The sequence below is a fragment of the Colias philodice genome, chromosome 2 (genome assembly GCF_061535455.1).
Source record: "Colias philodice isolate Cphi_HAF_F1 chromosome 2, ilColPhil1 Martin Lab GWU primary, whole genome shotgun sequence".
Lineage (NCBI taxonomy): Eukaryota > Metazoa > Arthropoda > Insecta > Lepidoptera > Pieridae > Colias > Colias philodice.
In genome coordinates, this window is record NC_143087.1 from 1,823,374 (window position 1) to 1,838,681 (window position 15,308).

At 32.0% G+C, this 15,308-nt stretch overlaps 1 protein-coding gene across 1 annotated transcript; it reads left to right on the forward strand.

Annotated features, from left to right (window-relative positions):
- The first annotated feature begins 4,758 nt into the window (after window positions 1-4,758).
- Window positions 4,759-5,803, forward strand: LOC149490182 (uncharacterized). Its single transcript, XM_089701122.1, has one exon. It carries the CDS (start codon window positions 4,995-4,997, stop codon window positions 5,796-5,798), a length of 804 nt encoding a protein of 267 aa, XP_089557248.1. The 5' UTR covers window positions 4,759-4,994; the 3' UTR covers window positions 5,799-5,803.
- The last annotated feature ends 9,505 nt before the right edge of the window (window positions 5,804-15,308 follow it).

The window sequence follows — 15,308 nt, forward strand, 5'->3', positions numbered from 1 at the left end:
AAATATGCTTACGAAATATGCCCTCTGCGTCTATTTTGATACCTATGACGTATATTTTTGAATGGCGTTTCCAGGATTTAGGGTATTTCATTACGTCTTTCTGGGAATGAATTATAGTCACTTATGAACGTAAATAGAAAAATTTGTTCTTTATGATGACATTTGCTTTAAAAAAAATCTCTACAAAAATATCAAACTGTTTTTCAATTTAAACCAACCAATCAATCAACCACAATCACCACTTAATACCAGTGCTTCCAATCGAAAGATATGTCCGAAGATATATAGATATATAATCAATACTCAAATAAATAACACAACTATGAATCCCTTGAACCGGCGCGAAGCTAGCGTGCTTAAGTCGGACCTGTGTCAAGTGCTGATAAGGTCAGCTGTCATCGTGACTGTTAAAATGACAGCTCGCTGAATTTGAAGATAAACGCTTTCGGACGGTATATTTCGAATATTTTACAGTAGTACATTTGAAATTTCGTCTTGGCTATGGAAAAATAGGTAGTTTGTACTAAAAGACATCTATTTTTATTTATGGGTATATAGTCCATAGAGTATATTATATAGTACCTCGATATGTTTAAATTTTATTTTACTTGTGTAAATCAGATGCATTTGATAGTCCAGGGTGTTCAATAGAAATATATAAAGCAACATAAATATTTTTTCTTGTAATAATTAGTTTCTTAGTTTCGAATTTAATATAATTTTGTTAAATGGCTAATAAAAATGATATACAGAGAGAGGTAAACATAACTTATCAAATGAATTAAACATTAAATTTATGTCAAAGAACAAAAATACATTAACAAGGCCGCATGTGACAACCCTACAGTTAATTATTTCGGATGGTTATGAGTTACCCCATTATCAAGTTACTCACTGTGTCACATAAAAGTGAGAGTTTTTATTAACATTTACTCTTGTAATTGCTGTAGTTTGTTACATTCTTTTCCCTTATAATTAACAACTAGATTTAGGAAGAATTAATTAAATGTTTATTTTCATAATTGTTTTTGTATGAATTAGGAATATAATTAAAACAAATTAAAATTATAATTTTCTCTCATAAATATTATATAGATAGTACAAATTATATCATCATCATCATCAACCTATATTTGTTTCCATTGTACACAGGCCTACTTTCAGTGTAAAGTTCGCTACGACAAATTTTATTAATTGCACAACTACACAAATAAAACAAATAAGCTTCATTTCATAATAGTTCGAAGTTATAAATATATGCTTAAATCAAATATAATGTGTCCATAAGTTTTAAATAATATTCAGTTTTCATTTTAAATATGAAACTTCTTTATATTATGACGTAGCAAACTGCTACGGCGTAACCGCTCTACGAGGAAGGTGAAACTAAAAGAAGACAGTAATAAAATGCATGTTATAGGAGTGTTTTCATTTTATTATTATGATCGAGGCTATGAAATAATTCTTTGACATTATTTTTATATTAAAAGTGTGATATTATTAGCTTGGAAATAAAATGTTTAATGAATTTGTTTGTTTTATTTATTTATTGAAACGATTTATTTTGAAGCGAAACTTCTTTAGGCGCGTTGAGAGTAAAAATTCGAGGTCGCGACATGGCATTACCGTAACGTCATGGAGTAAGGCGATGATTTTGGTATCTTTGTATTTTGGAAAAGAACTTTCACTTCTGACACGTGTGCTCGGTACAAACGCTCTTTTTTAACTACAGTCTAGTCTAGATTAAGACTTAAATATACATTAAGTTAAATTATAAATTCGTACATATATAAAATGGTATTGTTAATTATTATTATCCATAGTAAATTTAATCGTACCATATCTCTACCATTTAGAAAGACCGAACTGTAAATCGCAAAACGTAAAATTATCAAAACATTCGCAACCCTATCTGCTGACCATACAAACAGATTGACAAATGAAAGTTTTATGACCGACTCCGCACTAATGACGCTTACATAGTGACAGCTCTGCGGTGACCAATCACAGGCCGCGGCGGCACACACACACGCACTCACAGACACACACGCGCACCGCACACCTTCCGAGTTTATTTTGTAAGCATTCCAAACGTGCAAACGTTGGAGATAGGCTTTTTATCTGTCTTTGACTCCTTTTTATCTGTCCGTTGCAGGTATAAATAGGATGCAAACAGAGATAGGGCAGCTCCCATGCTGAATGCTGGATTAAGGACTGCACTCGCAAATACTTTGAAGTGGTGGATGAATGGGTGCATTTTTGTATGACTTGTCGAGTGAGACGCTGAATTAACTTATGGACTTTTGATTAGGTATGCTTAGGATTTTATAGAGCGTAATTTTTATTATCACGTATAGTACTGTATATTATCACGTATATACATGGATATTGGATACGGATAGTCATTGTAAATAGTATGACGTCCTAGTTAATATTATAATAAATTAATATAAGACATTTGCTTTTGTTGTGTTACTAAATATGTGACTAGATGGCGCTGTATGTTCTGAGAAAGCTTCCGAAACAATCATATTATTTATATTAATTTCATTTTTATTTGTGTAAGATGTTATTAAATAAATATAATTTATTATGTATTTGTCTTATAATAATATGTTATTATTAACGCTGTATTCGTTTCAAGCAGAAATGGACATAATAAAATAGTTACATTTTTAGGTGTTATATTAATTATTCCGTATAAATGAGTTTTGATGGCGGATATTAATGTAATTTGACATAATTATTTATTACTTTAGCTTTTTATATTACTAATTGTGTGCTGCAGTTGTTTTTTTTTTTGTATAAAGAAATTATACCTCCGAAGCGAAGCTGGGACGGCTTGTTTTAAATGTACATATTTTATTTAATAGTACCTATATTTTAGAAAAGAGCTTTGTTAAAAAATAATAATTTAATAACATAAACATAATATTTTAATACATATAATACGAAACGGAAGACTTTAATAACGTTAAAATATTTAAGTCGCTGACAATATTGAAATATATTTATAATTTTAGCTTTGATGAAGTTTGTAGGGAAAATTTCAACAAGGCAAAGTTCAAGTCAATTATTTCGTTTCCTTATTGAAAATGTTCCTCGCAATATTTTTTTGCTCTTTATTTGATTTATATAACTCCCAGTATTATGTTTACAAGGTTAAAAAAGTTCATTAACCTTAATGAAAATTTGTTTTTATCAACCTAACACTAAAAACACAAAAAACATTAATTGATTTTGTTCAGTACGGATTCACAGAAGCCGTTAATGAATTCATCTAAAACTATAGCTCTAAGCACCTCTAGACGGGACTTATTAAAATGAGCAACTTAAAACAACATTGAACGCCGATTGGTTCGGAATCAAGTCCTTAATATCTTATGAAAGTGCTTGGCGCTAGCGTCTAACAATTCTGCTGAAGTACTTTGATGGAGTCATGGAGGCTTGCGCGGTGAAGGCTGTACTCCAGTTGTAACCGAGCGCTCGGAGCGGACGGACGTGCGTCGCTCCGCCTCGAATACCGCATCGCGAGTGTATACGACATTCAGTGAGTGTTGTGTTTGTGAATTGACGTGCTTCACGTGCGAAAATATTGATAGGATATGATAAATACGATCTATTTGTAAGATAAAACGTGACAGCGTTATGTAGAGCGAATTGTGTATGTGCATGTGATACTGGAAGCTCTTATTTTATATTTGGTAAGTTGTAGGTTTGGAAGGATGTGTTATTCTATGTAATTTTACATGTCTCTAATGGGCGCCACTTTACTAGAAAATAGTAATACTTCATAAGCTTCGATCTACTAAGCTCTATCATGTGAAATAAACTATTATATTTCTCAATTAAAATCTTCTCCTATACTTAATCACTATTTTAACGAAATAATTATTTTATAATCAATTTATAATCAATCATAATTTATAACAGCATAATTCTACCTCGCGTCCTACTTCGTAATATAAGCTCAAATAAATCACTTATTGTGCTCTACAAATTCGATTTTAATAAGTATAACCCTTCCAAACACAGTTAATCGAATCAAACTCGAAATGCAAATGCAGACTGACGATTGTCAGTTATTATATAGGTCGTGTCAAATATTTTGATACCCCAAATCAGGCTTCCACGTGCAAATAGCTTGGGTCAAATTATACTATGAATATGGATTACATACATGAATATGCTATATCTCTCCCATGGGCTACAAACTTAGTAGAGGATACTTTGAATGCAGCCTAGACACTACAAAGTAAATACTCTTGTGGTTTAAATATGTAGAGTCGTCAAATAGATAGAGTCAGTAAACTGTAATAAAATATCCTACGTGTATACACTTAAATAAGTTTTGATTGCTTTGGAAGCAATTAAGCCACACTTAGAGATAACATTTTATTTCTATGCAGGTTATTATGGTAGAGGCAGAGCATCGTTTGGTTATATAATTAAAATGAAGAGTTTTTGAAATCGCAACCTAATACTAACCCATTCTTAATTATTATATTGTATTGTATTATATGGGGTGTCATATAAATTATTCATATTCTTAACTAAATAGTATATTCTATGAATGGAAAACTTGTCTCGTTTTTGGGAACAATTAATAATACGATTCATGTAAGTAGTAGCAGCTCTATGTACTAAAATTACAAGATGGAAGTGATTTTTAAATCGTATGTATTGTATATTTGTAATGTTAAATGCGAAATTATTTCAAAAAAAAATTCAAGAATATTTCCATTGCATACATAGCTAATCCTAAAAAATAAACGAAAAAAAAAAATAACCTTATTGTCGCAATGATTAAGCAAATTAAGTACGTCAAATAGTAAAAGCGCCATCTAGTACAAACATCTGGAACTGGCGCCACCAGCGAGTTTAACGCATAATCGAACGAACGATCATTAGTTAGTTACAGTTTGAGAAATAGACACAAGAGGTCGCTACTGATATCATTTCTACAATCATCACTTATTGTTAATACAAGAAAAATGGAAGAAGTTATGAATATGTTACGGAAAATTCAAAGCGAACTCGATGAGCAAAAAACCACTATTTTGAAAAGCGGGGAAAGGGTAACCGACCAAGTGACCCAAAACATAAATGGTTTACTAGAAGAAAAGTTTGCAATATTAGAAGGAAAATATGAAAACCTCAAGGAAAAGTTAGAAAATCAAGAAAAAAGGTTATACTTCTTAGAAAAACAAGCGAGACAAAGAAATATTGTTTTCTTTGGATTAGAAGAAACTGAAACTTCATATTTAAATCTGGAGAGTAACTTGATCAAATTTATAAATAAGTACTTTTCTCTAGAAGTAGATAACAGAGATATTCAAGAGGCCAGAAGAATTGGAAAAAAAGGAGATAAACCTAGACCAATAACCGTCACCTTTTCTACGCTCAGCATGAAAGTGTGTATCCTTAAACAGAAAAAAGCATTAAAAGAATCTGGCTACTATATTCAAGAAGACTACCCGCTAAACATTTTAGAAAAAAGAAAAGAACTGCAAGAACAGGTCCGGATTGAAAAAGAAAAGGGAAACCTTGCAATAATAAAATATGACAAACTGGTTATACTGGAAAAGAAGAAAGAGGCAACGAATAACAATAAAAGAATGCTCTCAACTTCTCCAGAAAACAAACAGATTTCTAACAACGAAAAGAAACCACAGGCCAGTAAGAAGAATAAAACCCACACATCATTAAGAAGAACTTCTAGTTTGTCTGAGGGAGTCTTGAAACCCGGAATTCTGAACTTCTTGTCCACGAAAGATAATAAGAATAAAAATATATAACAACGAGCGTCCCCCTCTGCTGCAGATTATACAAGTAAATTAGAAATACATAACAACAAACATCTTCCAAGCCGGCTGGTCACCGTGGAAGATTATGACCAAAACCCTCCAAAGGATTCAAAAGAACCTATAAAAATTTTAGAACCAAAACCTAAATCAAAAAACAAAATTTATATCATGACATATAACGTTAAAACTCTATCTTCTCACGAACGTCTAATTGAACTAAACGAAGCTCTGAAAAATACAAAATACGACATAATAGGACTATCTGAAACGAGACGAATGGGCAACAAAATAGAAGAACATGAAGACTTTGTTCTGTGTCATACAGGTGTCACACCTGGCCTACACGGGGTGGGTTTTATGATAAATATACGCCATAAAAAAAATATAGAGAGCTACACAGGCCTTACTGAGAGAGTAGCTTTATTAAATATGATATTAGAGGACACCCACCTATCGTTTATACAAGTTTATGCACCAACAGAAAATGCAAATGAAGAGGATATTAACAAATTTTACGAAACTGTGGCTAAAGCATTAGAGCTGGCTCATAAAGACTTTATACTGATGGGCGACTTAAATGCGAAAATAGGAATACCTAAAAAAGAAGAATACTTAATAATGAAACAAAATGGATATGGTGAAAGGAACGAAAGAGGACAGAGATTGGTAGACTTCGCTTTAGAAAACAAACTATCGATTTTAAATACATTCTTCAAGAAAAAACCTAAAAACAAATGGACATGGAGATCACCAAATGGGAAATATACTAACGAAATTGACTTTATACTATCTAACCGGACAAAGATATTCGAAAATGTTGAAGTAATGAACATAAACTACCCTTCTGACCACAGAGCAGTCAGAGCAACAATCACACTGGCAGCGTCTAAAAAGTCCAGAAGTAAATATAACACCGATCAAATAAAAAACTTAAACTGTGATGAAGAAATTGCAAAATTCCAAGACGCCATGAACAAAAATATATCCGAAGGTTTACCAGAAATAGACGAGAAGACGTCGGTTCAACACTACTACGACAATATAATAAATTCAATAACCAAAAGTCTCAAATATGCAAGAATCGCTAACAAAGAAACGAATAAAATCTTATCAGATCGAACTTTGAAACTTATAAGAAGAAAACAAGAAATACAAAGAATCAAACCAAAAAGTCGAGCGATAAAAAACGAGCTTCGTGCTCTCTACAAACTTACAAGCAAATATATAAAGATAGACTACAATAAGCATAGACAAAACATCATAGAGAAACACATTAACACAACAGGAAGCACAAAAAAAGCATACAAAGAACTGCGAACGCACAAAACATGGATAGACGGATTAAAACGAAATGAGATAGTACTAAACAACCGGAGTGATATCATTAAAGTAGCAACAGACTTTTACAAAAATCTGTACAGCGTTCAACATCCACAAGATACAAATAACGCAATAGTTCTTCCTACAGGCAAAGAGAGTGAACGCGCAACCGCCCCCCAAATCGAAATCAATGAAGTCATAACGGCACTCAAAAACCTAAAAATTGAAAAATGTCCCGGACCAGACAATATCACCAATGACACCTTAAGAATTGCATCAAAAGAACTCGCGAAACCACTGACAAACCTCTTTAACCTCGTTCTGAAAACAGGAGAAACACCTACCCAGTGGTCTGAATCTAATATAATCCTAATCTACAAAAAAGGTGACTCCAAAGATATCGCGAACTACAGGCCGATAAGTCTTCTTCCCTGCGTCTATAAATTATTCTCTTCTATAATAAATCACAGAATATGTAACACTCTTGATGCGAGACAACCGGTAGAGCAAGCCGGCTTTAGAAAGGGATTCTCGACTGTGGACCACATACACACACTGGAACTTCTCATTGAAAAATTTCATGAAATGAGATGCCCACTCTACTTGGCATTCATAGATTATAAAAAAGCTTTCGATACCTTGTCGCATGATAGTATATGGGAAACATTAAGAACACAGAACGTAGAAAAAGAATATATACAAGTACTAAAGAATATTTACAGTGATTGCAGAAGTAGAGTGAAACTCGAGAAAGTCGGGCCGTGGTTCCCTGTAAAAAGAGGTGTAAGACAAGGAGATCCGATATCCCCAAAGCTATTTATAGCTACACTAGAATCCGTAATAAGTCATTTGGACTGGAGTCAATACGGCATAAAGATAGGAACGAAGTGCCTAAACCACCTGCGATTCGCGGATGATCTAGTCCTTATATCTCAATCTGGGAAGGATCTCCAATCCATGATAGATTCCTTGAACATAGGTAGTAACAGGGTAGGCTTAGAAATGAATCTATGCAAAACCATGCTGATGACAAATAGTGTTAGAAGAACACTATCGGTCGGCAGTGAGCCTCTGGAATATACAGACCATTACCTGTATTTAGGTAAGCAAATCAGCTTTACTCGCGAGAGTAACGAACGTGAAGTCGAACGAAGGTCACAATTAACATGGAATAAATACTGGAGCTTAAGAGAAATATTCAAAGGCAACTTACCAATATACTTAAAAACAAGGCTCATGAACTCTTGCCTCTTGCCCTGCTTAACATACGCTTGCCAAACGTGGAAATTCAACAATAACGTTAGAAACAAAATAATAACATGCCAACGGGGAATGGAGCGTAGCATGTTGAACATCAGGAAAATCCAAAAAATACGTCACACACAGATCAGACAAATAACTAACGCCAAAGATGGGCTGGCACAAGCGCTGACTTTAAAATGGAAATGGGCCGGACATGTAGCACGCTTGCAAGACCAGAGATGGACCAAAAAAGTCACAGCTTGGAAAGGCCCACTTGGTAAGAGGAAAAGAGGAAGACCTTGCGCAAGATGGGAAGATGACTTAGTGAAAGTAGCCGGTGTGGATTGGTTGGAATTAGCCAAATCTAGAGAAGACTGGACAGCCTTGGAGGAGGCCTTCACCTGCAGAGGGGTTCTAGCAGATGAACAAACTTAGATTGTAATTACTTTTATTCATATTTTGCTTTAAAATACTTTTTATTTTTTAAGTTACATTTATGTTTGTTATGTTTATCACTGTCTAGAAATAAAAGGCTTTTTTATTTTTTTTATTTTTTTATTTTTATTTTTATTTTATTTATTTATTTCCATTACGTAAAAAGTAACCTGAATAAAACCGGTGGTAAAGGTCATAAACGCGAGAAATTAATTGAAAATAGTAAAAATATTTATACAAGAATATCAACCACCAAGTTTACCAAGCTCAATGCCATTACTTACTTTTATTTTCGAATTTTTATGCAAAATTTTATCAGCATAATATTATATATTCATTTATTAAACTCTGATAACTTGTAACGGATGAATTTTAATTTATTAATAGCATTTACCCTTGCTTCAACCTTGCGTGGCCAAAAAAGAGAATTTATAATATTCTATTCATAGATCTCTGATAGAATTATTAAATATCAATTTTCTTGGTATTTGAGAAATTCTATTAGATAACATCAGTTAATAGTTTTGGAGACTATTCAGAAATAATATAATTTATAAACAGTTGAACACATGTGTAAGTGAAGTCCCATGTCCCCAAGTGGGGTAAGGGGCAGATGCATTATGCATACTTACATCTGTTTCACTGATCGATTTTCTTTAAGGACAAGTAGGTGATCAGCCTTCTGTGTCCTGCTAGACCGAGACATTTTTTTCTTCGTCTCCACCGGGAATCGAACCCAGGATCCCTTGGTTCTACGCTCCGCCCGCAAATTCGTAGACGTACAAAGAAGGGTGGAAAATTAGTGTCGCATATTTTAAATATACAGAAACTTAGTTCGGATTTCAAGGTTAGCACTTTACTGTTTACTATGCATGCTGTGTGTGCATAGCTGCTAATCATGCATGCTGTACATTTATATGCATGCGTGGATAGTTGAAAATTGAATTGTGAAGGCAATACGTACTCCATTAGTAGTCATTGCAGTTGGCTTGTTTTCTGGTTGTTTGTCGAAAACTTTAAACAAAAATGTTTACGAATTTTAGTCATAATAAATGTCAATTTAAGAAACAAGTACATCTTTTATGTTACATTTATTGCAAACTATCGACTCGCCCCGGATTTGAACGTATATGTTATTATATAAACGACTTTATTTTTTTAAATCACACATCAATTTCAGTTGCGAAGAATTAAAGATCTTAGCACATAAATAGGGATTGCATACTGAAGGATGCAATTTTGTTCTATAATATATTTGATGAAACATATTATAATGTATTACAAAAAAAAAACTTTGATGAAAATAATAGTATTGAATTTAAATATACATTTTAATTTTTACACGCTCGTGTAGATATTTCTACTTAAGTGGGAGGCTCTGACAACTGCGATACCTCTGCTCTACATAGAGCATATGCAATGATTGTAAAATATTTATAAGAGATTATATAAATTATTTAGTTAAATAGTCTATAATGTAAGAAAATATGCTGTGTCTTCATATTTAATATATACCTTGCATAATTAATATATACCCATTTCAAAGCTCATTTAAATAAAATCATACTATGACAAAGTCCACGTTCCAAAATTATTGACTAATTGTATTTAAATAATGCATAAACTATAATAAAGTTTAGTATAAATTGTATATGAATAAAAATGTGTCTTCAACATATTATATCTATAACTATATATCACTTCATGTAAAGCCAGGGGTTGTAAGTAGTCAACTTATAAAGATTGACTTTTGCGTACCTTTGAAAAATAATTTTTAATATAATGCACTAAAATTTAATAATGTTATGGCGACGTGGTTTGTGCGAGAAAATGAAAGTTTCGATTGAATGGAAGTTCGTAGAAAAAATTATATTATTTACGTGTATAACATAACTAGTTGTGTCCCGAGGTTTTACCCACATTGCTCCGCATCTATTAGTTTTAGCATCATGATATTATATAGCCTTTCTCGGAAAATGGACTATCAAACAGTGAAATAATTTTTCAAATGGGACTCGTGGTTCCTGAGATTAGCGCGTACAAGCAAACAAACAAACTATTCAGCATCTCTCTCTCACATATTTCAAATATATTAAGTATCTACTTAAAGATACATTTTTTAACATAATTTATCATGTAAAATACTTTGCAAATAAGAAATGCCAGTGAGAACAAGTATGTAATCAATCTAATTACAAGAGTATTTCTGGATACTTTATACTCAGCCAAATAAAGTAGATTTTTGATGAAATTTCGATACTATTTTTAGTAAGCCAGGGTTGTTCATGTTTTTATTTTAATTTATTTTATACAAAAATTAGCTCATAAGTAATAGAGATTTAAGATTCATTAAAATTATGAAATAAATTATTTATGAAATGCTAGTTATATATTATATTATGTAGGTAAAAATATCCATCTTCAACACTCAAACTCAAACATTTATTTATTCAATTAGACTTCTTCTACCACTTTTGAATCGTCATAACACATTTTTAACTTTTACCACTACTAGGTATATGCCAAAAGTTACAATTATTCTGTCGTTAAAAAAATGATTATGTATCATGTTTAAATTGGTATTTTATCCTGTTAAAATCGAGCCTCAGTAAAAAGATGAAACTGTTAATAGAACTTTGTTATGGAAAAGTACTTTCTTACGAAACAACTTATTGTTTCCCGAAGATATATTTCAAAGTTCGTTAATATAAGCATTTTACAAGTTTCGCTCTTAGTCCAAGTTGAAAAATATAAATATTGTATTAACTGATTTTAACGGTAACTTTATTTATAACTGCTTTATAAGAAGGTTCTCAAAATGGTTCTAAACAATTTTTAATGTACTATTTGTAGTTTAGTACTTTTTTGTGGTTGTTTGAAATCAATCAATTTTCGAATAGATTTGCTTGAGCTATCCCTAACAGTGCGTACTTAAGTTGACTCTAATATTTTATTGATATGATTCACTAAACAAAGTATTTTTTGTTAAAAATTGTTATTATAAGCTAGTCCATTTATGATAAAACTTGTTCTACAATGTAGTCTCAAAATGGATACTAAAATCAAGGTTGTCGCTAAATCCATGGCAAAGTGCGACATAAGACCTGGGGTTCCACATTAGCACCACTCAGACACAAGTGTCAGAACTCAAGTAACACGACCCTTGAGCTCTCGGCTTTCCTTTCATATTTATGTATGGATAGTTTGTAACGAACTATTGTAGTACGTGTATAAGTCTGGTAGGAAGTTGCGTTTAAATGGTAGGAGTATAATACAAACTAATGGTTTAGTCACACCCCGGACACTCCATACAAAATGATCGTTTTGACAGTCACACTGTAGAGACTGCAAATGTGTGTGTTAACGCTTTATGGTTGGCACATTTGTGACTAGCGTAAAAAAAAAATCGCGTTTTTCTGATGAAATACATCCGTAAACAGCACAATATCTAACCATTTTCTACGAAAAACGATAATCACAAATCCGAAATAATAAAATTACTTTAAGTCAATTTGATTAATGTTGTCAATCTTCGTTGCGTATCGTCCTTGCAGAAAAATATGGCCCATTTTATGTCTGATCGCGCGGGGGTGAGGTAAGTGTTTAATTTTGGCGGGAGGCGGAGAGTGTCCGTTCTGTAGCGTTTAGCTACTATTATGTATTCTGTGGTTTAGTCTAAGTATATAGAAAAGGCTATGCAATGTCTAAGGTTGAAACTTTGTCAAGGTTGTAATAATAGTATACATTATTGGTGGTCTAGTTGTATATTAATTTCAATAGATGCCATGTAGACACGATTTAGACACTGAAAAAAAGTGATAAAAATTCGTAGAACAACTTGAAATTATCGGAAATTAAGTGGTTTGAATTCCCCATAAACCATTTTATTAACAACATTATTGTTTACAGTGACAAACAAAAAAAAATATATTTATAAGATTTCACTCAATTTTGCAAAACAAATTGATAAAACGCTTAAGATTATATTATATTATAACGTAATTAAATGTTCAAAGGAAAGTATATTATGCTCTCTACTATAAAAAGAATATCAATAATATGTATGCAAGGCAATAAAAAACATCAGGCGTAACACCAAAAATTGTAAATGTTAATAATATACAGAAACCAAACCGACTGTTTCTTACTCACTATGATTATAACCTTCACGTTGAATAATGGAATCAAAATGAACTTACACATATTTATAGTCATTCCGAAGTAACGATCATAAAATTAATCTATACTAATATTATAAAGCTGAAAAGTTTGTTTGTTTGAACGCGCTAATCTCAGGAACTACTGGTCCGATTTGAAAAATTCTTTCAGTATTAGATAGCCCATTTATCGAGGAAGGCTATAAGCTATACATCATCACGCTGAGACCAACCTGAGTGGAGCCACGGGGGTGAAACCGCGGGGAGCAGCTAGTCTAATATAAAACAATATTGCAAAAAGCAAAGGATTCGTTAAAATCTTACAAGGAAATATAAAATACGGTAACAAAAAGTATCTAGAACTTTCTATAGGTGATAATTAGAAGTCCAAAGGAAAATTTTCATATCAGACACGTTATTCAACTTGTTAAAAGTTCCCCATATGAACTTTTAATTGGATTATGCCTGAAATTGACGGTGTAGTTTCGAAAAATTACTCTTGAAATTTTTACATTCCTATTCCGGTTATAACGGTGTCGAATATTTTTTATTTCGTGTAAAAAACCATGTGGAACCGCGGACTATGTAAAGAATTCAATGTATTTCCTGTTTTGCGATTTTGTCCGCGTGGGAGGGCAAAGTACGGTAAAAAGGCTGGTACATACAGGAATCAATTAGAGAAACAGATTTGAATCTACATCGTTCCTTAACATCTCTCGAAGGAATACCCTCCAGACTAATTTTTGTTTTATTTTTTTACTAAATGTACTTATATGCTTTACGTACATAAAAAGTATTTTCAATTTACTCTCTCTAATAAAAGAAATACATAGATTCAAGCTGTATAAAACTAATATGACTTGGTATTAAAGTGATTTTCTTTCACTTTTATTCGGTTGCATATAAAACAAAACTCGTAGTTTAGAGTATAATATTAAAGGCAACAATAAAAAGTAAATTAATTGAGATGGTCAGTGTCATGTTTTAAATTATTTCAGTGTGAACAATTGAAGGATATTTATATCATTTTCATATTATTATATACTTGGTAGTAAAATACATGAAATTTATATTAAATTACAATAGATATTCTTGACGTCTACGGTAAAGGAAATAAACGTCATTCACGAAGCACCACATCTAATTGTTGTATGTTTATGGCTTTTAGGGGAGCTTCAGCTTTCCCCTCCATGATAAATATATAATGTTTCTTAATTGCAGCAATTTCTGACTTGCCAATTTATTAATTGTATAGAAAACTAGCATGCACCCGCGGCCTCGCCCGCTTTGTCTAAAACCTAATAAATTATATATTTAAACCTTCCTCAACTCTATCTATTAAAAAACCGCAAAAAAAAAATCCGTTGCGTAGTTTTAAAGATTTAAGCATACATAGGGACATAGGGACAGAGAAAGGGACTTTGTTTAATACTATGTAGTGATATTTTTCTACTCCATTCGAATACAAAATAACGTTAGTTTTATTTTCAAAATTAAGTGATTCTCACAATAACATAAAAACGGTAGAGTAGTCTTCATAAACAGTTAGGTAGTCTAAATCGTAATTCACATAATATGTCTATCTATATTATAGACTCTATAATATAAAAAAATGAATCGCAAAATGTGTTGGTTAGATCGAGAGCGGCTGCACCGATTTCGTTAATTCTTTTTTTTATAATATTCCTTGAAGTACGAGGATGATTCATACGGAGAGAAAACGTAAACATGTACCCCGGGCGAAGCCGGGGCGGAACGCTAAATTGTATATGTTGAAATAATAAATTATATAAATTTCATACTGAAAATGAAACAAAACCTATTTAAAACAATATCTGAACAAACATCACAGACAAAGTTCAACGTAACCTACTAAATAGTTCTCATTCAATACCGTATGAACTCTATAAACAATAGACGGTATTGATTAACAGGTGACAATCAGTTTTGTTAACAATACCTCTGTCTCGCTGAAATGATAACGAATGAGTGAAGATTTTATGCTAAAATTGTGAAGCATCTATTTTTATAAATAGGCTTATATTACGATGGCTAATTAAACTACCTTCTATGATCAAATCGTGTGCAAATTTAGATTTTAATTATATTTTCATATTAAGTATGCACATTGCACAATCATTTGCTGTCATTCAATTATATTGTATTTCGATTTGGTATATTAGTAAAATAGATCGTCTAATTACCATAGTTTTAGCATGATTGAATTCAACATTTATATCTATCGAAACTAACCTTTCATATAATGCATGCATCATATTATTAAAATATAAAAAAAGAGTAAAATTTCTAAAATTATTTATATGATATTTTCAATCCTTGGTTAAAA